Source organism: Spermophilus citellus (genome assembly GCF_964194105.1).
Source record: "Spermophilus citellus genome assembly, chromosome: 13".
In the NCBI taxonomy this organism is placed as follows: Eukaryota; Metazoa; Chordata; class Mammalia; order Rodentia; family Sciuridae; genus Spermophilus; species Spermophilus citellus.
In genome coordinates, this window is record NC_138193.1 from 86,203,036 (window position 1) to 86,227,199 (window position 24,164).

The 24,164-nt window shown below is 34.2% G+C and overlaps 1 protein-coding gene across 7 annotated transcripts in view; it reads right to left on the reverse strand.

The window, feature by feature from the left end:
• RMDN2 (regulator of microtubule dynamics 2) overlaps positions 1–24,164 on the reverse strand; it is a 102,428-nt gene that overhangs the window by 23,115 nt on the left and 55,149 nt on the right. For 6 of the 7 annotated variants that reach the window (XM_081264092.1, XM_081264091.1, XM_081264089.1 and 3 more), the window contains 5 exons: positions 15,563–15,638; positions 14,870–14,947; positions 9,617–9,715; positions 4,201–4,254; positions 4,035–4,115 (listed from right to left, as the gene is read on the reverse strand). In XM_081264092.1, the coding sequence (XP_081120218.1) occupies positions 4,035–4,115; positions 4,201–4,254; positions 9,617–9,715; positions 14,870–14,947; positions 15,563–15,638 (388 nt within the window). Of the gene's footprint in view, positions 1–2,211; positions 2,882–4,034; positions 4,116–4,200; positions 4,255–9,616; positions 9,716–14,869; positions 14,948–15,562; positions 15,639–24,164 lie in introns of those variants that run through there. The other variant, XM_081264093.1, reaches the window with a different exon arrangement.

Sequence of the window (24,164 nt, forward strand, 5' to 3'; positions counted from 1 at the left end):
TGACCTATGAAGTAGCTTACTTATATTAGAGACAACTGTCTTATGAGTCTGTTTTAGAAGGGTGATTAATGTCACTTAAAATATTACAGCAATTAAAACTATAGTCCCTCCCCAGATTAGCACATCCATCATTGTTAAAAACAAATTACACAATACTTTTTATATTTAAGCTTTCTCAGTACACTTCAGGCCAATGAACATGAATACTGCCTCTAGGCAAACAACTTTCAAGCTACTTGTGAAGTCATTATTTCATTCAGCAATATTTTCACTCTGCCTTAGACATAGAAATCCCTTTTATTAAAAAAAAAAAAAAAGGAACGTTTCTCAGGATCTGAGATTACCTCCCTAGGGTTAAGAAAAGTCCACATGAATAATAAAAATACTGCAATTTCAAATTTTGGGAATGTAAAGCTGCTTACACATGCCAAACTGTGCTCTAGAGACCTTGGCTGACATTTCCAATATCAAATAGGAGTGTGATGGGCTTAGAGCTCCCTGGTAGGGGACAAAAGACATGTCTATAAATGTCAAGGAAGAAGTTACAAATGCCACAAGAAAGAGGCAAGTATGTTAAGCAAGTTCATGAGGGAGTGGAAACTAAGGCCCAAGTTATCTTTTTTTGGTACCAGGGATTGAACTCAGGGGCACTTGACCACTGGGTCTCACTGAGTTGCTTAGTGCCTCGCTAAATTTGTGAGGCTGGCTTTGAACTTGCATCCTCCTGCCTCCGCCTCCAGAGCCACTGGGATTATAGGCATGTTTCACCATGCCCAGCCAATTCCAGGTGATCTTAGTTCTAATTTGTGGCATTGATAAATCATTTTGATGATTAGCAAAATCATTAATGAGCTATATTTCAACATGAACAATCTTTTTAGAGATAGGTAGAATGATATGTAATTCACTTCATTTTGATCTCTTTGGAAAAGAAATTTTTAAAAAATTACTAAGATTATAAGTGGAGACATCACTGGAAGAAAAAGAAGAAGGTAATGTGAGAAATATCTGCTCATGCTATCTTGCTTACTAAAGAAATACTCATACAGCATCCAAATTTCTTAGTTATATTTACTAACAGTCCTACTTATTATTAGTGTTCACACTATTATTTTTATTTGTGTAGAATTAGTGTCTTGATTCTTTCTACCAATACTTACTGAATGGTGCTTACTGAATGGTAATATGCTAGGCAACATACTAACACTAGGGATAAAGTGGTGAATGAAGCAGACTTATTTGCTATTTTAATGGAACAATCACACAAATAACAAATAACGTATAATCACAATGGCACTAAATGATATGAAGGAAAGCATGAGGGCCTTTCTTGCCAGGGGTATCATGGATGTCTTTCCTGAAGCCATGGTATTTATGGTGAGACTTGAAGGATGAGTAGGAGTAAAGCAAGTGAAAGGGGTGAGGGGCTGTGTGGGAAGTGAGTGTTTCAGGAAGAGTGAAGGGCAAGCTCTAGGGTGAAAGGCAGGGATGAACATGGGGCAAAGGGGAGGGGAGACATGAGACTGGTAGGGGTTAAATCAGAGTCTTGAAGGACATGCTAAAAATGCGGAACTTCACTCTCTCAAAAAGGCATGAGGCAAGGAAGCTGTGAGAGGACAGCTAGGAGGCTCTCACGCCTTGAAGGCCAGGTGAAGGCAGGTGGCGCTCTGAGCAGAAGCAGTGGAGAGAGTGAAAAGTGGGGTGGTTTAAAAGAGGGATTCTGAGAATTTGGTGCCCGGGGTTATGTCTGCGCTTGGGGCGGGAGTAGGAGAAGGAGGCATTAAGAATGATTTTCAGGTTTCCCTGTTGGGTGGATGGAGGTACTACTTACTAAGGAGGAAGGTGGAGGAACAGAAGATGTGAAGGCCTGATGGTGAGTTGAGTGTGAGAGGTCTGAGGCCATCCGAGTGGAGATGTCAAGTAGGAAGTTGTGCTAGAGCTCAGAAGAGAGGTCTAGAGATAGAAATTTGAGGACCCCTGGCATACGTATGGCATTTGAAGCCAAGGAGGACAGGCTTGGGGATGGGGACAGGAATAAATAGGAGAGAAGACAAGAGACTTACAAATCAAGGACCAAACTCTGAGCAATGTCAATATTTAGCCTCTTGTGAGAGCTCTAAATTTAATGCATAAAATCTGTAAGTCAAACCAGGTATTACATAGCATTATCATACTGTTTTCTAATATTACATTATAATATGAATGAATTATTATATGTAACTGACATCATTCAGGAAAAATGTGAAAGACAGTAGGGTTCCCATCACCAACACATAGCAAGCAACTAGAGGGACAAAAATCTGATTTCTGCTGAAAAAAATTATCTAAAACTTTGTCTTCTGGAAAACTGCTACTGAGATTTTGTACCATTTTGTACCCCCTATTAACTTACGGAACCTAATAAGGGATTTGAGTTAGAAGGGCAATCAACCCTGTTGGGAATTCCTAATATCCAGAAAATATATATCTGCAGCCCAGGACCTTGCTCATGTGTCTGTGGAAGGGACTCAGTGATCCTCTTTAGAGACATAGACATCCCCCAACCCTAAGGTTCCTTGGCAGATCTTGTGTCACTTCCCATTTTCAGCCTCATTTCCTACAAATGCCCTGAGCACTCCTTCCACCCCAGGCAAACAAATCTTTGCTTTCTCACTTCTGTGCCTCTTTCATGACATGCAACATGCTTCACTAACACTTCCCCATTACACAAACCTTTTAAAAACCACCTCTAATGTCACCTAACCTCTTCTAGGAGAAATAATTTTCCCATTTTCAAACTTTCCATAACCAATTATTTGTACTTCTCTTAGCACTTCATGCCTTCTACTTTAAATCTCAGTCACTTGGATGTACACCATATGTTCTCTCAGGCCACAAGCTCCTAGAGGGCAACAGGAGTCTTACTTGTTTACATTCCAGATCACGACCAACAGTGGAACCTGCACTCCTTCAACACAGAAGAGCAAAGTTTTTCCAGAGATCTTTTTTTTTTTATATATGAATCAGAGGATGATGATGTTTGGTGGTATGAGAAGGGAGCAAGAATACCTTTACCTATTTCCATCTGTTCCCACAATACCAGGCAATGACTCAGAGAAGCAGAGACTGAACTGTGAATCCTGAAGCATGCCTAAACCACATAGCATACCTAGAAGTCTGAATTTTAGGATAAAAGGTCAAGAGGCAATGCTGTAGTTACTTTTCCATTAATGGAAGGTGTCAAAAAACAAAGAAAATGTTAATACACACCTTTAATCCTTTTGATGGCCTTGAATAATCTCACTGCGCTCTAAGTTTGTTTGCTGCCTACACAGTTTGATCGCTAGCTCATGTGCTGTCTGCCCTCCTTCCCAGTGGGGCTTGATCCATTCTCTGTAGTTTTACACCTAGCAAGCATCAGGATGTTTTATCTGCTAGCCCATGACTTTCATGTCCCTTAAAAGATTCAAGTGGTCCTCTAGTGATAGTTATTTTTCAGAACCATTGCAAATTTTAAAACTTCACAGTACATGTAAAATCCAGGTCAAAATGTCTTAGTGTTAAAGAAAATGCCATCACAGAAGCAGAAAATGTAAGAGTGATTGTCAGCATCTCCCTATTTCCTCTGGGATGGTCAAAAGGTACAAACTTTCAGTTGGAAAGTGAATAAGTTCTGGAGATCTTAGGCACAGCCTGGTGACTGTAGTTAATAATATTGTAGGGTATGCTTGAAATTTGCTAAGAGAGCACATCTTAAGTATTTTAAACAATAATAAAAAAGGTAACTGTATGGCGATGGAAATATCAGCTTCAATGTGGCAAGAACTTCATAGTGTACACATATATCAAAACATCAAGATGTATATCTTACATACAAATACTTGCATATGCCAATTATACCTCAATAAGGCTAAAAATGTTAAATTTATTTTTATTTTTTCATTTTTTTCAAATTTAATAAATAAAGAAAACTCTAAATATACTAAGTCAGTTGTTCTTATTTTAAGCTTGAATAGTACTGATAAGACACCATCACTCATTGTCACTAGACTTACCTCTTTGGTAACAATAGGAAGTAATAATGCCAAATTACAGACCTTCCAAGCATTCTGATTTTCATGAAGATCTATATAACACTGGAAATGAAAAAAGTCATTTTAAAGGTAATTGCATTTTTATGTAATGGATTCAAAGTGATCTTTAAATAGTGTTCTTCATTACCTTGGCCAAATACATATAATTGGGCACAGAGTAACCAGGGTGTAGGTCTTCAGCCTAATTTAAGAGAAAACAGATAAGAGGATAACAGGACAGTATTACAAGAACAGCCACAAGTGATGAGGATATATTTCAATAAGTAAGATTATTAACATAACTGCTCTAAGAACTTAGGCTGGTTGTTCACATTTGAATCATCTTATTAATTTAAGTGTCTTTTGGGCATAAACATGGCTTTTGCATTTAACCATTAAAATGAAATCAATTAGTATGGTCATAAAGCTGACAAAGCATTGAGACACTTTAAGTTTTGAAATTCCTTAACATAATCATTACCGTCACTCTTTTTTGTCTATGCTTTCTTTTTTTCCTTTCAACAACAAAAACAACTGGTGATATATTCACTGCAAGGCAGGTCCTATACATTTCACACACTTGAGGTAATGAGAGAAGAGCATGATTGGTAACAATGGCAAGCATCTTCCATGAGATTAATATTTAACTTTTTATGATTTCAACACATTCTATATGAGTTGGATAATACTTGAAGTCCATCACAGCAAGTCCTTTTGAAGGAAAAACAGATTCTTGAAACACTAGTCCTAATAGTAGACTACCTACATAAATAGGACATGCATCCTACCAGACCTTCTGTTAAGTAGAGGGAAAAAAAAAACGGTTTTTGAAAGAAAATTTAAAATGGGATCATTTTCTGCACATGAGTTCAAAACTTTATTTTACTTACAAGAATCAGACACATTTTAATGTTAGTATATACAGACCTACTCCATTGTTCATACTGTGGATATGCCTTAATTAAATGAAGGATTCCCCAGTAGACATTTAGATTTATTCTCTATTATCCCCAATAACAATCAGTGAGCATACTTGTACCCATGTGCTTATGTACATGTGTGATTATGTCTGTAGAAGAGACTTCTAGAAGTTGAATTGCTGAGTTGAAGGGGTGTGTGTGTGTGTGTGTGTGTGTGTGTGTGTGACCAAGTTAGGGTGCTGAAGGGTGCTGCAATATCTTAACAGAGCATATTCCTTGTAAAAGACACTTTATTCCAAAAGGAGGAGGAGGACCGTATCTCCCGGGCTGGGAACTCAGCCTGGGTACAATTTTTAAAGATCAAGTAGTTGACCAATGTGTGGACCTGTGTAGAAGGGAGACCAACAGATTAAAGGAAGCTGTCAATTCAGTGAACTTTGAATGTAGAGCCATCTGTGGTGCTGATGGATTCTGGTTCTCCTGCTTCTTCTCTTGTCTAATTATTTTCACTTCAACATTTCTAGTTTAGTAAATACATTTCTTGAGCCATCCTAACAAGGATAGAATGAACTTTGTCCAACTGTACCTGCTTCTATGTTCAGTAGTTGTGTCAGCTCTGTCCAATCCCATCTGGGATTGAAACACTAGTCCTAATAGTATGCACGTAGGCAGTTTATTTCTTCAATGCTGGCGTTTTAATTCTGCATACTTTAACACCTGTGTTTAATTAGCCAAAGTGATTAGAAATTGAAATACTTCTTTTTGTTCTCATAGCTAAAAACAAATGAAACCCAAAGGAATACAGACTATTGGCAACACTGAATTCCTAAACTGGAACAGATTCTAACCATTTACTAAAGCCCTTAGATGAATTACAAGAAGGGAAACAACATTTAGTATTATGTTCTAATTGAGGGGCAGTTTCTAAAGAGGCTCTGATAACACTCTTTATTACAACACTTGGCAAAGACTGCTGTACATGTTTACCTGGCTGTCCAAGTTCCTTGAGGGCAGGAACTGTGTTGGTCATTTCTGTATTTCTTGCATCTAACTGTGTTTGACATTAGTGTGTTTGTCTAATGTGTTAAGCACTATGTGCTTAATAAACACTGTTGAGTAAATAAATTTTGCTTTAAAACATCTCATAATTTCAGGAAGTTGCCTTATACCATATCAGGACATAGAAGAAAGCTCTATAGCTGGTAAAACAACTAATAAAGACTCATGGATTATATGATTGCAAAAAGTATGTGAAATCATGTTTCACATACTGTTCACCAATATTGCCACATCTCCCTATATGTATTCACCCTATAGTTTAGTAATTCCAAACCCTCCTATAGGTTGCTACTGACATCACCTTGAAAGTTTAAAAAAAAACTGGTCAAGTTGTAAAACTATATGATCCAACAATTCTACCCCCAGGTACATACCCCAGAAAAATAAAAACATGTCTATACAAAAGCTTATAAATGAAAATTTACAGAATATTCATAATAGGCCCAAACTGGAAACAAGGCAAATATTGACCAATAAAAGGGTGTGGTATATCTACATAATGTAATATTACTCTGCAATTAAAAGATTTACTGATAAACTCAATAAAATGAATGAATCTAAAAATACGTTGAGTGAAAGAAGCCAGATACATACAAAAGTACAAGTTGTATGAGCAGATTAGTGGTTACCTTGGTGGGGAATAAGAAAACTGACAGCAAAGTGTAAAAGATAACTCACTAGGGTGATGGAAATACTATTTTTTCAAATGGTGATGGCTATATGGGGATAAAAGTTTGTCAAACTTCTCTGAACTGTATACTTAAAATGAATGTGATTTATTGTCTATAAACCATGTCTTGACATAGCCAGTGATTCGGAAACGAATAGTCTGAGTAATGGCATTGGATACATATTTCAAAGCTCTCAGGCGATTCTAATGCATTGCCCAGGGTATGAATCACTGCCCCAGAGAATCATGCCAGAATTTTGGATGAGGTGGGAAACATTCTACAGCTTAAAAGAATTCCCATAACGGATTCACAGATGATGATCAGTCTAAGATTCTTGGAAGCTGAGGAGGATCAGATTTCCCATTATGAGAGTAAAATAACTGTAGCTGATAGTTCTATTTGGTTAGAACCTTTAACATGCTAGATCCTGGGCCAAGATCATTAGATGTATTATTTTATGTCCTTACACAAACCATAAAAAGTAGGTATTACCATGCCCACTTAACAGATGAAGAATTTGAGAGTAGGAGAAATTTAAAAAATGTGTTTCAGATCATACAGACAGGAAAATGCTTGAGTCCTAGCTTCATTTGTCTGACTCTAAGTCAGTGTTCTTGACCTCTACTGCACCCTATTGGGTGGCTCTGGATACCCATTCCTGGAACCTGTGAACTTTCTGTGGAGGAATGGATTGGGAACAGGAATTCCAACAACATGGGCTCCTGTGGGAACCAGGGGTTGCAGACTCTCCTTAGGTGTAGAATCCAAGGCCTGTGCTATTTCTTTGTCCTCCCGACCACTCCCAGGACGAGTTTCTTCTTTCCTTCATAGCCTTACCCCTCAGCACTTGTTCTTCAGTACCCTCAGCTGTTGAAGTAAATATGGAGAGAAGCATTCCTTGTGCTTTCTCCCTTCTTTTTGACAAACACTATAGAACACATTTTCATATAGAATCTAAATAATGATCAAATGGTAGGGTTCCCAAGATAGTTTTCCCAGATGTTTAAATTTTTAATAAGGTTAAAATTCTGAGAGTTTTTTTTTTTTTAGTAAATTAAGCACATACTAGGTACTAGACACACTCTAAGCAATTTACTCTTATGAATGTATTTAATCCTCACAACACCACTATCAGGTAGGTACTATTATCTCCATGCTGTTGATTAAATTGAAAGAGACAGAGGTTTAATAATTTGCCCAATGTTAATCAGCCCATAAGTGGTAGAGCTGATTGAACCAGGTACTCTAGTTCCAGAATCTGTATTACTTATCTCTATGTTATTGTGCTGATAACCATGTTTGATTTTATCTGTGTATTATTTCAGGCATATTAGCATCTTCTAAGAACTTTTTTACAGTGTTATGAAAATCTAATTTCCAATCATAACTGTGATTATGAGGAAATGAGTTTTAATTTCAAATACATTTTTTTCTAATTAACTTGGCATCTTTTGTATAAATCATCTATCTTAAATCTACCATGATACATATTCTTATAGAATTTAAAATGAAAGAACTAATTCTCAGTGATATAAAAATATGAAAGAAATGAAGATGTTGTACTCTTTGACTTCATTCATATATTAAATCGAGTCTTCAATCGTCATTGTGTGAAACTGGACAAATTAGTTGTTCCTTGATTCCCTTTTCATAAAACAAAAAGATCACTTAAATAAAAAATAAGAGTAGTCAGTGTGCTTTTATTTACTATACTCTCTTTGTTGGGCTTGTGTTTGATCTCAGAACACTTACTTTTTCACAAAGCCCTCCAGGTAGCCACTGGCCATTGGTCAGAGATGGCAAAAGAAAGAAAGCCTATTTGCCACCTCAAACTCCTGATGTCTAAATTCCCTTTCTATTTTACAAAATATATCTCTAAAATACAATGCAAATACTGGCACTGGACAATACAATTGAGAGCCTGGTTTTACTTATATTTTTATAAATCCTGAATTAGGTTGGTGGAGAAAGAAACAACATTTAGTACAGGCTGAGTATCCCATATTTAAAGTGCATGGGACCAGGAGTGTTTTAGCTTTGATTTCTTTATTAAATTTTGAAAAACGTGTATAGACTTTGCCTTCTAGTAGAGTATCCATAATCCAGAAACTCCAAATCCCTAATGCTCCAAAATCTGAAACTTTTTGAGAAATGATATGATGGTGCTCAAAAATTTTGGATTTTGCATCATTTTGGAACTCTTGAGTTTTAAATTAGGGATGCTCAACCTGTAACTATAAGATTTTATAATTTGCTCCAAAGAAAGGCAAAGGATTAGCCCTATAGAAAGTTGATTATATGGGTGGATATATTACACATTTATTAACATATGTTCATATTTACATACTATTTAAATTTGTATTAGCATAGCAATAATGTATTGTAATACTGGAATAAAAATACTGGTTGGATCTGATGCCCCGAGAATCCTCTATAGAAGTGTGTCTGCAGCTTAGAAGGTGGTTATTAAAAATAACTTCCTTTTGGTATCTTTTAGTGCTTTGAGATGAAACTGGTTCTATATTAGGCTCACCGGGAGTACCAGGAACAAGTCTGATAATCAGGTATGACTGCTTCTGCACATGCTCACATGATTTGGGGAGCTGCTTCTGGATTAGGTAGTAAAGGCTGCTCTACTTAAACCTTCATTTAAGCTGCTAAATTATTTTTATAAAGCAGCTTGTCATTACCAGGATCTAGGGTATATGCAGCTGCTTTAGAAGTTTGAGTAGAAATGTAACTTGTACCATGAAAGGCTTAAAAATAGAATATGCCAAGTCTAGGATTCAAACTGAAGCTTCATTTGGAGATCTACACGTGGAAAAGAGGAAGACTTCCTTGACAACAAGGATCACAGGGACTGGTACAGATGGCAGCCAATTTGATACCAAAATAACAGATAGATAAAATATACCTTAAGGAAGTTGTGCAAAGCTTCTTGTACATTTGAAGATGGTATTTTTCCAAACAGAGTAGCAGCCATCTTTTTCTCAATCCAGCTGAGTTTTGAGATCTGCAAGTACAGAACATTACTCTCAAAAGTTGTTCACCTTTTGAATGGTTAATCTCTCCCCAGTTATATGTATGTATGTATATGTATGTACTTATAAATAAAAATACCCATAAATAACACATGAGAGATATCACACTTCTGATATTAATTTTGATTCCCTTTCCAATAATTATTTTTGGTCAAGCACTGGGGATTAAACCCAGGGCCTGATGCATAATAGGCAAGTGCTCTACCCAGAGCAACATCCCAAGCCTCTTTTCATAATCCTAACAAGCCATGAGCTCCAGAAGCACTGGTTTTGAAACCAGATTGGAATACTCATATATATTGGAGAATAATATCCAATCCTCTTTGTTCATCTGATTTGATATAAGTGCAGAGTACTTCTTTGCCTAGCACTTACTAGCTATGAAGCTCAGACTTACTTTTTTTCTGCCTACTCTTAGCTGCCAACCTGCCTCCTGAATCAGAAGCTGCATCTCAGAATGGAAATAGAATAAGGAACCTCAACTCAGAAATGGTGCAGAGGGAGGGTCCGGTATACTTATTTAAACCAATAACCAAACAAACTAATTTCATACTCCATATAGTTTTTGCTTTCTCTTAAAAGTTTTTCATTTTTTCAAATATGGATATTAGATGTTTGCAATTAAAGATTAAGCTCATTCAGAAATGAATACTTGAAGGGTATTGATGTAGCTGATAATTCTTAAACTCCATTGAACAACTTCTTTCTTATTCCCATCTTCTAGATTTCTAGGTAATCATTACCCTCTACTTAAAAATTATTTGCATTTCAATATAATTTTACTTATTGATATGCTTATTTCACTTGATTTGAAGTTTGTAAAAAATGATATTATACTGTTTATTTCCTTTTATGATGTGGTTTTTCTCACTTAATATTATGGTTTTAAAATTTCATCCAAGTTAATTAGAGTAACAGAAATCCAGTCCATTAAATAACTTTTAAAATGTGAGGTTTAATATGCATAAATTCTAATGTTTATGAGTGTGTTCTTGTTCTATTAACAAAAGAGGTAGATGAAGTCTATCAATAGATGGTAGGTTTGTATATTTATCTTTATAATTTGGTCAGCTTTCATTTTATAATTTTGAGGCTGTTATTATGAACATACTAGTTTAGAAATTCTTGGTGAATTGAACTTTTTATTATTGTATAGTTATCCTTTTTATCTCTAGATATAATTTTGCCTTAAAATTTATATGGTGTGTGTATGCACATGCCTGTTTAGCAGTTTTATTTTGATTGCTATTTGATATATTTTTGCATGGTTTAATTTCTACAATTTATGATCACATGTGTTTCTAAAATTAGCTTTAAAAGTGGTGGCTCACAGCCTCCCCTGTGACTTGGGATGCTGAGGAAGGAAGATTGCAAATTTGAGGACAATCTTGGCAATTTAACGAGACCTTGAATCAAAATATAAAACAAAAATTACTGGGAATGTAACTCAGTGGTAAAGCACCCTTGAGTTCAGTTCTCAGTACCCAAACAAAACAAAAACAAAATACAAACAACAAGAATTATAAATTAAAAAAAATGAAAAATGAAATCAGCTTTATTACAGTATAATCTAAATAAACTAAAATTTCATCTATTATAGGTCTATCACTCAATGAGTTCTGCTAAATGTATATAATCCTAAATCACCAAAACAATCAATATATAGGACACTTCCATCATCCCCAAAAGCTCTCTCATGCCCCTTTGCAGTCAATCTCCTTATCCAGTTCCTGCTGCAAGGCAGCTACTGATCTATGACTACAGTTTGTCTTTTCAAGAATTTCACACCAATGGAATATACATTATATACTCTTTAATGAGTCTTTTTGGCATAATTCTTTGAAGATTCATCCATGTTGTTATGCTGCTAAAGCTGCTGTGAACATTCATGTATTAGTCTTTTATGAATATATATTTTCATTTGTCTTATTAAATACCTAAAAATTGCTCTACCATTCATTCATGAATTTATTTATTATTCATATATTCCCACCACAATATGTGAGAGTTCTAGTTGCTTTATATCCTTGCCAACACTTGTTATTGCCTGAATTTTTAATTTGAGTCCTTTAAGTGAGTATATAGAGGTTCTCTGTTTTCCAAGAACTAATAATAATAATTATCTTTTAATGTGTTTACCTGCCACTCCATAACATTTATTTATAAAGTGATTAAATTGAAATTTGATCTAGAAAACAAACATATGCATTTTAGTGCATTAGGAAATACTTTTAATTTACTCATTTTTCATTTAATTTTATGGATAAAATTAAACATCCAGTGTTGGATGAAATGCTATAATTAGAAGAGGTAATGTTATACAAACTTCCTATCCTAGAGTAAGAGAAAAGATTTATCAAGTTCTTTAGTGAGTTCTAGCTTGTCTTATTGCAAAGCCATAAACTAACCCAGCTTATACTCAGAAAATAGCTTTGAATTTTACTAAAGCTGTGCATCCATTTTCCCTTTAATTCTTCTTATTTAAAACTAATACACTGTATTTAAAAAGAATACACTGTATATTGCTGATTAATATCCTGTATTCTATGTTTCCAAAATCTGAAGTCCTTTTAGATCTACTTCTGTTCTGGTTTGTTTGTTTGTTTGTTTGGTTTTTGTTTTGTTTTGTTTCCATTGATTGTTATTCCTCTTGGCTTATTTCCTTTTATAGTCTATAATTTTTGACTGTGAGCTCATCATTGTTGGGACACTTTGTGTGAAAGTTTTACAAAGTCTCTGTGAAAGTACAATTTTCAGGAAGGAACAGAATTTGCTTCTGTCATTGGCATATGGATCAGGGCTTGTTTTGAATTAAAGTTTCTTTCTTGGGTTTTTAAGCCTAAACAAATTTTGTACATTCAAGCCCCAGACTCATGTGAGGTTGGGTCAATGGCTTGTAAGTCTCAGGAGTTTCCTTCCTTCCCTTCCCTCTTCCCCATTGTCAAGACTGAGAATGAATAGTCATTGCTATAAGCTTCTGCTGAATTTTATTCATGTTCACCTTTTTATTTTCCCTAGGAAAAGTATTTTTTGAGTCTTAGATAAACTGCAGTACTCTTCATATACTTTCTGCTCTGTTTAAGCCCACAGTCCCTCAATCCCCAACAAAGATCTGCTCACCAGGCTTAAAAAATACTTTTGGGTATCAGGTGGTTTCATGGCTGCTTTACCTGTCCTCAGAGCTGGTGCTCTTGGCCTCTGGATCTTCCTTTCCCTTTCCCCTTACCTTTCTCTCTTTCTTTCTTTTTCTTTTACTGATCTGATTAGAAACACACACACACACACACACACACACACACACACACACACACGGCACATATACATACTTTAAGATATTTTGTGGCCAGAAAGTTTTAAGTTCTTTAGTCTATATATGCTAGAAATGATCTTTATACATTTATTCACACTTCTATTTCCCCTGCTGGAATGAATTCCAACTTATTTCTTGCGCAACTCATATTTATCACCTGTACTTTCAATTTGTAGGAGAACATACTACTAAAAAGCAAAGACTTTGGGAACAAACTGCCTGTGTTCAAATCCTATTCTGTATCACTTATTAGCTAAGTGGCCCTGGGCAAATCAATTACCTTACAGGGTGTTGGAAGAAATAAATAAGCTAAAATAAATAAATTATTTTTAAATGTATAAAATGCTTATAAGAACCATGCCAATATTAGCCTCATTACTATTGCTTTTAAATATTCTTGGTTTTCAGTATTTTTTCTCTACTTTTAATTAACACTGCTAGATGAAAAGAAGTCTTCCCACAGAACCACAAGTAGTGTTCCTATATACAAAGTGAATCAATCAATTATTCAAAAACAAATAAATACTTGTACAGAAGCTTAAGTGTGAAGAACTGAGCTTGATGATGAAAAGGATATCAAGAAGTGTAAAATGTAGGTTTTCTACTCAAGGAGAGTTCAGATAACTTAGGATCAATTGAAAGTAAATAGTAAATAAAAATGTGAGTTGTTGAAAGCCAGTACAGCCTAGCAAAAGAATGGTATATTTAATAGTGCAGTACTATAGGGAATGGAGACATCATCCTGTGTTTTAGAACATTATATTGATTATAAAAACATGAGTGCTAAAAATCATTCTATTTGACTCTGCAGTCTCACAACTAGGCTAAAATGGGAAAAATGGGTTATTTACTTTTTTTCCTTTTTCTTTATTAAAATGTAAGTTTCCTTCCTATGTTACATAATATAAAGAATGTGATTTTGGGAATTAAGCAAATTTCAATTTCAGTGTTGGCTTTTTCATAGACTAATTAATTAGGACTGTGGGGAGGTTTTTAACATCACAAAGACTCAAATTCTGAACTATTTAGAACTGGAAGAATAATTGCCTTACAGGACTATTTTAAGGATTAAGGCAACAAGAAATAAACTATAAAATATACATTTAATCTTCAGCGGGTGGGCAATAAAAGCAAATTTCTTTACCTCTATTCATCTTTCAGTCTTAAAAAGAAAGTCACCTCTTTTGTCCACCCTAATGTTCACACTTACAAATAGCATTTCCCTTTCATGGTAACTTTTCCATGTACCTGTTAAGATATAGTTCCACATTCAGTTACTTCTGTAAACTAATGATGCCATTTTAGACACTGGGTCTAAGGCTGACCAGCTGCTTTCTTTGAGCACTGTCTCATATCTCTTCTAAATTAAGTTCCTTGAAAACAAACATAGTGTTCTATTCATCTTTTGGTCAGTTAGCCAGAACATAATTTATGTTCAGTAAACACTGCTGGATGAAAAGAAGTCTTCCCACAGAACCACAAGTGGTGTTCCTATATACAAAGTGAATGCATATGGGTGGTTGATGCCAACCCAAGAGATCACAAAGTGAGACAACTGCAAAAATCATGCATGTTTATACATATATAAACAAATTTCAAGTTTTAAAGTTATAACATATGCATTACAATTTTAAAATAGTATACAAATTATACATTTATGCACAATTATAAAAACATAAGCACTCATACAAAATTTATGCTGATTTTATAGTCTCCCTACAATTGGCACCCAGTAAACATAATGAATAAGTTATCTCTCTATCAGATACTCATAGTGCATTTAAATAAGATTTATAAATATAGGCATTCAACTTACAGTGTAACAGTATCTTCCCTTGAGGTAATACACAAAGGGTTCTTCAGGTAAAAGTGTGAGTGCTATATCTAGATGTTCCTGAAAGAAATATCCAAAGGAAAAGTCATCTTCTAAGTTTCAGATATTACTGAATGGAGCTGCACTAACTCCTAGTAAAAGTAAACTCTAAAGTGGCTTAGAGTGTTGTCTCAGAGGCTTCCTTACCCCAACCATTAATATAATTAAATGATGACCCTGAGGGGTTATTTATTGGGCTATAATAACTAAAGGCAAATAATAAGTGATGTGTACGTGAATTACTTATTTTGTTCATCTATTGCTGCAAGTTTAAACTTTATATTGGACCCTATCTGCTCCTGCCAAGTTCATATGTAGATTGTAATTACGCCTAGTCTACTTATGATGTTGATAACTTAGCTCACAACTAAGAGGTTAACCCTATATCTTTGAAAAAAAAATAGCACTCATTTCCTATGTGACTTATTTCCAGGATTTGGAATAATAATAATATTTAATTGCCCAAATAGTTTGATTCTTTTTTGTCACAGTATAGCTTAAAGAGTGCCATTTCATTTCCTGCTCACAATTTAAACAACATAAATATTCCCAGAGCTTAATTTGTTGAATAATCTGATTTATACCTGTTAATTAAACATATAACTACATTACAGCATTTTAAATGTTGATAAATACCTTGAAGCAATATCCATAGTTGACTTTGTTTTGTAAGCCCTCAAACTCAGATACCTGGCCACACAAAACTGCATACCTGAAAAGGATCAAAACAGTGGTTATTAAGTAAAATTTAAAATCAAATTCTACCAAAACATAACATTTAAAAAGCATTGTTAAAGCATTCATTAATATTTAACATGAAAACAATAAATACTTGACATTAAGATAAGGCCATTTTCCTCAACCTTTCCTGGAAATAGTGTTATTAGAATTGTGTATCCCATGAATGATGTACTTTATTCTTCTGAAAATAAAAAAAATACATAAATGATTATGTGGCAACAAACTGAACATAATATTTGTTCAGCAATTTGCCTATTTACTCTTGGGGAAAAAAATGAAAAGTAGATACCCAGGAAAAGTCTCTCAAACTCCTTTATGAAATAGCCATGGTAACTTTAGGCCTCAATGTGTTTTCTTTTGTCATCATCTTTTTAAAACATAAAAAATTTTAATACACATTTTATGGAACACTTTTAGGTTTATAGCAAACTTGAGCAGAAATACAGAGAGTTCCCAAATACTTCCCCATATAAAACACAAAAACCAAAAAACTCCTCCATTAGCAATATCCTGCATGAGGTACATTTGTTAAAATCAATGATCGTTGATTTCATGATACATTTGCACATCATTATTACCCAAGGTCAATAATTTACATTAGGGTTCACACTTGGTGTTCTACATTTTCCTGTCTTTTCCAGAAAGTTTGACCTTTTCCAGAATGTCATATAGCTGGACTCATGCAGTGTGCAGTCTTTTCAAATTGACTTCTTTTACTTATTAATGCACTTAAGCTTCCTCGAGGTCTTTTCATGGCTTGACAGACCATTTCTTTTTGGTGATGAATAATATTTCATTGCCTGGATGTACTACAATATAATTACCCATTCACCCAATGACAGATATCTTGGCTACTTCCACGTTTGGGCAATTATGAATAAGGCTGTTATAAGCATTCATATGCAGACTTTTGTATAGAAATACATTTTCAATTTTTTGATAAATACCAAGGAGTATAACTGTGGATATTATGGCAACAATTTAGTTTATAAGAAACTTCCAAGTTGCCTTCTAAAATGGCTGTACCATTATACATTTCCACCAGCAGTGAATAAGAATTCCTATTGCTTCACATCCCTGTCAGCATTTGGTGTAGTCAGGGTTTTGGATTTTGGCTGTTCTAATAAGTATATGGTGGTATCTCACTGTTGATTTAAAGTTCACTGATGACATATCATGTTGAAACTCTTTTACTTACTTACCATCTATACAACTTCTTGGGTGAAGTGTCCATTCAGATTTTTTTTCTATTTCTTACTTGTGTTGTTTGTGGCCCTAATGTGAAATTTAAAGTAATCTCTGTACATTTTGTATAACAGTTCTTTGTCAGATTTTTTAAAAAATATTTTCTCCCAGTCTGTGGCCTGTTTTCTAATATTCTTTATGTTGTCTTTCATTTTAAACTCCAGTGAAACTTGGTTTATAAATTATTTCTTTCATGGAGTGAATCTTTGGTGTTGTATATAAAAAGCCACTGCTATACCCAAGGTTATCTAGGTTTTTGCCTATGTTATCTTTTATGAGTTTTATAAGTTTTGCATTTTGCATTTAGGTCTATAATCATTTTGAGTTTTTGTGAAGGATATAAAGTCTACACTCTCATTATTTTTTGCGTATGGATATCTAGTTGTTCCAGCACTATTTTTGGAAGATTATATTTATTTCTCTATAAAAAACTATTTGACCATATTTATATGAGTCTATCCTGAGTTCCCTGTTCTGTTCCACTGATCTTTCCCTGCAATGTCATGCTGTCTTGATTACTATAGCTTTATAGTAAGTCTTGAAGTTGAGCAGTGTTAGTCCATTGGCTTTGTTTTCCTTCAGTATTGAATTAAATCTTTTTTTCCTCTCCATATAAACTAAATTTGTTGATATCCATAAAATAACTTGTGGGATTTTGATTGGGATTGTGTTGAATCTATAAATCAACTTGGGAAACACTGACATCTTGACAATATTGAGTCTCTATTCATGAAGATGGAATATCTCTCCATTTTTTTTCATTCTTTGATATCTTCCATTGGAGTTTTATGGTCTTTCTCATATAGATATTGTACATATTTTGTTAGATTTTTACAAATATTTCGGTTTTAGGTGTGATAGTACAAATGTTAATATATTTTAATTTCAAATTTCACTTGCTCATTCCCAGTATACAGGAAAGCGATTTACTTTTGTACTTAACCTTATATCCTGCAACCTTGTCATAACTATTTAATTTCATGAGCTATTTTGTGAATTCTTTTGGATTTTCTACAAAGACAATTATGTCATTAGGAAATAAATACATTTTTATTTCTTCACCCCCAATCTATATACTTTTCATGTCTTATTGCATTAGCTATAACTTTTAATGAATGTTGAAAAACTGGTGAGAAGGGGCATCCTTTCCTTGTTACTAAGAGTAGTTTATTTTAATCCAGGAAAGCAAATCTCTCACCATTTATGTATGAGGTTAACTGTAGGATTTTTGATGTTCATTATTGTTATGGTTTGGATGTGAGGTGTCCTCCAAAGCTCATGTGTGAGACAATGCAAGAGCATTCGGAGGGAAAATGATCAGGTTGTGAGAGCCTTAACCCAATCAGTGAATCATCCCTTGATGTGATTAACTGAGTTGTAACTAGAGGCAAGTGAGGTGTGGCCAGAACAGGTGGGTCATTGGGGCCATAGATTTAGAGTATATATTTGTATCTGGCAAGTGGAGATATCTTTCTCTCCTTTCTGATTATCAGGTGGGCTGCTTCCCTCTACTACACTCTTCCACCATGATGCTCTGCCTCACCCAGAGCCCCAAGGAATGGAGCCTGCTGTATGTGGACTGAGACTCTGAAACTATGAGCCCCCAAATAAACTTTTTCTCCTCTAAAATTGTTCTGGTTAGGTCTTTTAGTCCCAGTGGTGAAATAGCTGCCCAAAACATTTATCAACTTGAGGGAGTTACCCTCTATTTGTAATTTGCTGAGACTTTGTTTTGTTTGTTTTTCGGGTTTTTAAAATTCTTTCTCTCTCTCTTTCTTTCTTTCTTTCTTTCTCTCTCTCTCTTTCTTTCTCTTTCTTTATTTCTCTTTCTCTCTCTTTCTTTCTCTCTTTCTCTCTCTCTTTCTTTCTGTTTTAGTTGTAGATGAACACAATACTTTTACTTTATTTATTTATGTGGAGCTGAGGATCGAACCCAGTGCATCACATGCGCCATGTGAGTGCTCTACCACTGAGTCACAACCCTAGCCCTGTTTTCAGGTTTTTACACGAATAAATGTTGGATGTTGTTAAATGCTCTGAATCTATTTATATGATCATGTGATTTTTATTCTTTGATCTATTAATGTGGTATATTAATTGATTTCAAAATTCTGAATCACCACCTTGCATATCCCTGAGGATAAATTCCACTTGGTTGTAGTATATAATTCAATTTGCTAATATTGTGTTGAGAATTTTGGATCTACATTCATGAGATACCAACGAGTGGTTTTCTTATAATGTTTTTGTCTGATTTTGACATTTGAGTTGTGCTGGCCTCATAGAATGAATTGGAAAATATATAATCTGCTTCTTTATTCTGAAAGAGATTGTAGAAAATTGTAGTAATTTCTTCCTTAAATATGTGGTAGAATTTACCAGTGAACTCATCCAGGCCTAATGGTCTCTCTTTTGGAAGGTTATTAATTATTTATTCCATTTTTAAATATGGATATAGGCTTACTCAGATTGTCTATCTATTATGTTCTTTTGAAATGCCCCCTGAAGTTCTGTTATCATACCACCACAAAGAGTTCTAGATTGTGGAGTAATCCCAATCCTTCCAAAATTCCCATAACTACCTGTACAAGCTCCCTCTTGTTGTTATAAGAATTATGATTTTCCAACTTATTTGCACTTAAAACCTTTGGTCACTTCCTATTAAATATACCTTTCTCAATAGAAATAGCTTTAGATTTACAGAAAATTTGCAGATAGTACAGATAGTTCCCATATAACCTACACATAGTTGTCCCTGTTGTTAATACCTTACATTACTATAGTAAATTTGTCATAATTGCACCAATATTTTTATGCAACATTGATAGGAAATTGTCACAATATACCTTTATTAATATGCTATTATCAATTAAACTGCATACTTTATTAAAATTTAGGTTTTTCTCTAATGTTATTAGGCATTTCTGACACTATTCTCTCCATCTCTCCACCCACATTTCTATTAATTCACATTCTATTAGGTATAATTTTTAAAATTTTTGATGTTTATTTTTTTTCAGAGATATAGATGGAGGTTTATTTAGGTAAGTAGATATATATTCAAAGGAGAATAAGGACAATCCCAAGAGATATCTCTTGGATCAAAAGGAGGAATACACATTCAAAGAAGAATGTGGGATATCTCTAGGTGAAAAGACTAGGTTATAATTTTTAATCATGTCAAAATATTTTGAATTACTATTGCCATCCATCATATACTCTGTTCCTTTATTTTAGGTTGCAGATATCTTAATCCACTGACAAAATTTCTAAACACCTTAGGGTCTAAGATATATAGACTTCACCTAGAATAACCCCCATATTCACAATGATCTTTAAAAAACAGAGCTCAAACCCTTCAGGTAGCATGAGTAACCTCATCAACTTGCCTACACATCTATTTCTTGTCTATAGGGATAGAATGCCTTGCTTAAATCCACGTATACTAGACTGATTTCCCTACTTCAACTACTAGCACAGCAATAAATAAATAAATAAATAAATGTGTGTGTGTGTGTGTGTGTGTGTGTGAGTGTGTGTATAATGTTGCATTTTAGGAATATCTGCGTTGAGTCTACTTAATTTTACTTTCTCATCTAGAGAGTTATAAAACAACTCAACTACCTCGTTGTGCTAAAATTAAAGGAATAATTTATAGAAATGGGTTTGATTTTGTATTTTCTGGAAACCAGAACTACTTCTGCACATCTCTAAGCTTTTATTTTGCTTTCTCAACACATTCTCTCCAAGTTACTCAAGTAAAGAAAAAAGAAAACAAAAAAAACCATGGTTTGCATAAATATTATATATTATAAATAAATATTATTATATATTATTATATATATTTTCCCTTTTAAATAATTTGTCACTGAGTCTTGTTTTTTTTTTTTTTGGAAATTTGTTTCTTTCAAATCTAAAACATTATTTATCTTCTTACATATTATGCATTCAGGGTCACCTGGCTACCTTCTACCAAAAAGGTCATCAATTCTTTTCTATCAATTCTACCTAAGTGTCTTTTATAATATTGTTATATATATATATATATATATATATATATATATATATTTTTTTTTTTTTTTTGTACCAGAGATTGAACCCAGGAGCACTTAACCACTGAAGTATTTTAGCCTGGTCTGACAAAAACAACAGAATAACATAGAAACTTTAAGCAGCCTTAAAGTCACAAAGCAATTCATTTTGGAAAATATAAAGATGAAAATTATATATTTAAAGTGATTCCTGATTTATTAGTTGTTACCTATTATTAACCCTTAATGAAAATTATCCTTAAAGATTACATCTTTTACTTTAAAGACTTATAGAACATCATATAGCATTGCAAACTTGCTGCAGAACTAGACTTTTTATATATTTTATTTAGAGACAGGGTCTTGCTAAGTTGCTTAGGGCCTCGCTAAGTTATAATATTGTTAATTTTTTAAAAACATAATTTAATGTTTTATTTCCCAAACTCTCAGGTTGATGGGAACTCTGAAGAAAGTTAACAATGTGGCGTATTATCTCCATCTAGAGGTATTTTAACTGTAAAAGCTTTGACAAGAATTCTGTATTTTCTTTGCATTGATATTAAAGATATTCTTAATAGTTGACAACCATACTGTTTTATCAAGTACAACTCCATTAGTTTCCCTGCAGTGTTTTCTGATTCAATGCAAATGCAATTTATATGGTTTGAGAAAGCAAAGGTAGTATACTTCACAGAAGAAAGAGTGATCATGTAATACCAGATCTGAGTTCTAGTTCCTATTTTTCCACTTACTGTGTGACACACACACACACACACACACACACACACACGCACACTCATACACACTGTGCTTTGTTTACCCAACTTAGAAATGAAAACAGGCTGTTCTGTGAATCATATGCTATAGAGCATGTGGACATAATTTGCAAATGGTAGAGTACAACAAATATGTAAGACATTATTTATGATTAAGGCCATCCCTGTTTGACCTACAAGCTGCAAATCCATTGGTCATTTTATTCTCTTGATTTCAGAAGTATTTTAGCCTGGTCTGACAAAAACAACAGAATAAAATAGAAAGTTTAAGCAGCCTTAAAGTCACAAAGCAATTCATTTTGGAAAATATAAAGATGAAAATTATATCTTTAAAGTGATTCCTGATTTATTAGTTGTTACCTATTATTAACCCTTAATGAAAATTATTCTTAATGATTACATCTTTTATTTTAAAGTAAAGACTTATAGAACATCATATAACATTACAAACTTGCTGCAGAACTAGATGGTAAATATTTTAGGCTTGGAGCCAGATAATCTCTTTTACAACTACTCTGTTGCTATGAACAATGCATGGGTGTGGCTGTGCTCCAGTAAATCTTTATTTATAAAAACAGGCAGTCAGAAATTTGGCCTGCAGGCCATACTTTGTTACTCATACTGAATGAACGAGAAAAGGTTTAACATCTTAACATACTGAAAACAATTTCATTAAAAGAAGATATTTTCTCAACGTTCTATTATAATAAATTATGGAATAGGTTTACCTAAATTTCACCCATTATTTCTCAAGTCAAAGTTTAAGTTGCTCTTATATCACCTTTTACCTCAACTGTTTAACTGAATAATTTTTGCATTCAAATTTATTAATATTTATCAATCAATTACATTTGAGTATTTTTAAATTAAAAACTGATACCAAATAAAAAATCATGGGAAACACATTTGGATCATTGCTTTGCATATGTATCGATGAGATTTAATCTCGGAGTTAAACCTCATTGTTACAGACAAGGCATTTATTTCACAATAAAAAGTTAAAAAAAGATAGATAATGGAGAAGTAACCAGATTGGTGGAAGATAGACTACAGCAACTACTAAGGGTGAGTTCAGCATAATCTGTGCTTACAAAATGGATCTCAAGATACTTAGGAAACCCTCAGACAAGATTCAATATTGTTCCTCTATGAAAATTGGAAACTCACATTGGTAAATGTCCTCAGGTTGAGGATTTACATCAAATGTACATTTTAAATGTGATTCTTCATAAATACAGATCAATGAATGGGAAAAGGATGAGAACAGAAGAGGAAGAGCTTCAGAGGAAGAAGACAGGATTAGGGAGGGGCAGAAGGAGGAAAAGGGAAATAGTGGGGAAGGGAAAAAGCTCAGACAGAGTTAGGAGCAAAATGTGTGTTCTTTCTGCATCCTAATCTGGCTAACCAAATGCCAAACACCTCCAATTATTAAGGAATGGGGAAAGTGGGGTGGAGGGGAGAGAGATGGAGGGAAGGCGGGGATGGGGGGAGAGATGTTTGATCAGTACAAATTGACTACAGTAACTCATAAAAATGGAAGACAGGAAGAACTTAACACATACACATGTTAGTTTATTAGTATATTTTAATACTATGTGAATTAAACTATCTAGGAAAATGTGGCTATGGAAATAATAACCAACACTCTTATATACTAGGGAAGTGATCTTAAAAATCTCTACCAGGATGTAACTGCAAAACTGTCCCTTTCCTAGAGTTTTTGCAGAAGCACCATGGGTAAGAATAATACTTTCTCTACTAGGTGCTTCAGTTCCTAAGTCAAGATGCTCTATCCATGCAAGCCATGCTAGGGAAATCATTCACAAATTCTGCAGGCTTTGTGCCTTAGCCATCTCTAGGATGTATGCGGGAAGGCAAAAGTCTTCACAGGAGGAAGGAAGAGATGGTGAGGTGGGCGAGATATGGACCACCCTGTCGTGAAAGAAGTCAGGAACCAGGATTGCAGCTCATCTTAGGCCAAGTAAGGGCAGCTTCTAAAAACCTTTTCATATTTCAGCCTTTGTTTTTAAAATTTGGGGGATTTAGGAAACGTTATGGGATTCCTGCACACGGAGTTTTAAATGAGATTTTTGTGATGGAGCGCCCCCTGCTGACAGCAAGCCAAAGAAACAGTATGATCTGGGAAGTTGGTTTGTACTTCAGTTAGGTGGGCAAAAATGATTTGCCGAAGGTCAAATGGGGACCTGTGGAAAAGCAGCTATTTGGAGAGAGTTTTTTACATAACAGTGTAAGGAGGGAATCAAATACACCCAGAGAGGGGATGGATTTATGGAAATCTAAGACTGAAGAAAGTGTCATAAATGGTTATTTCGTCTTCTTAGCATCTAAAATACCTATCTGTATTGTTGGGGAGGGGGGGAAAACTGAGGAATTAAATGCAACTAAAAGGAAGAACAATAACTAAAAGCAATGTATTTCTTCTTA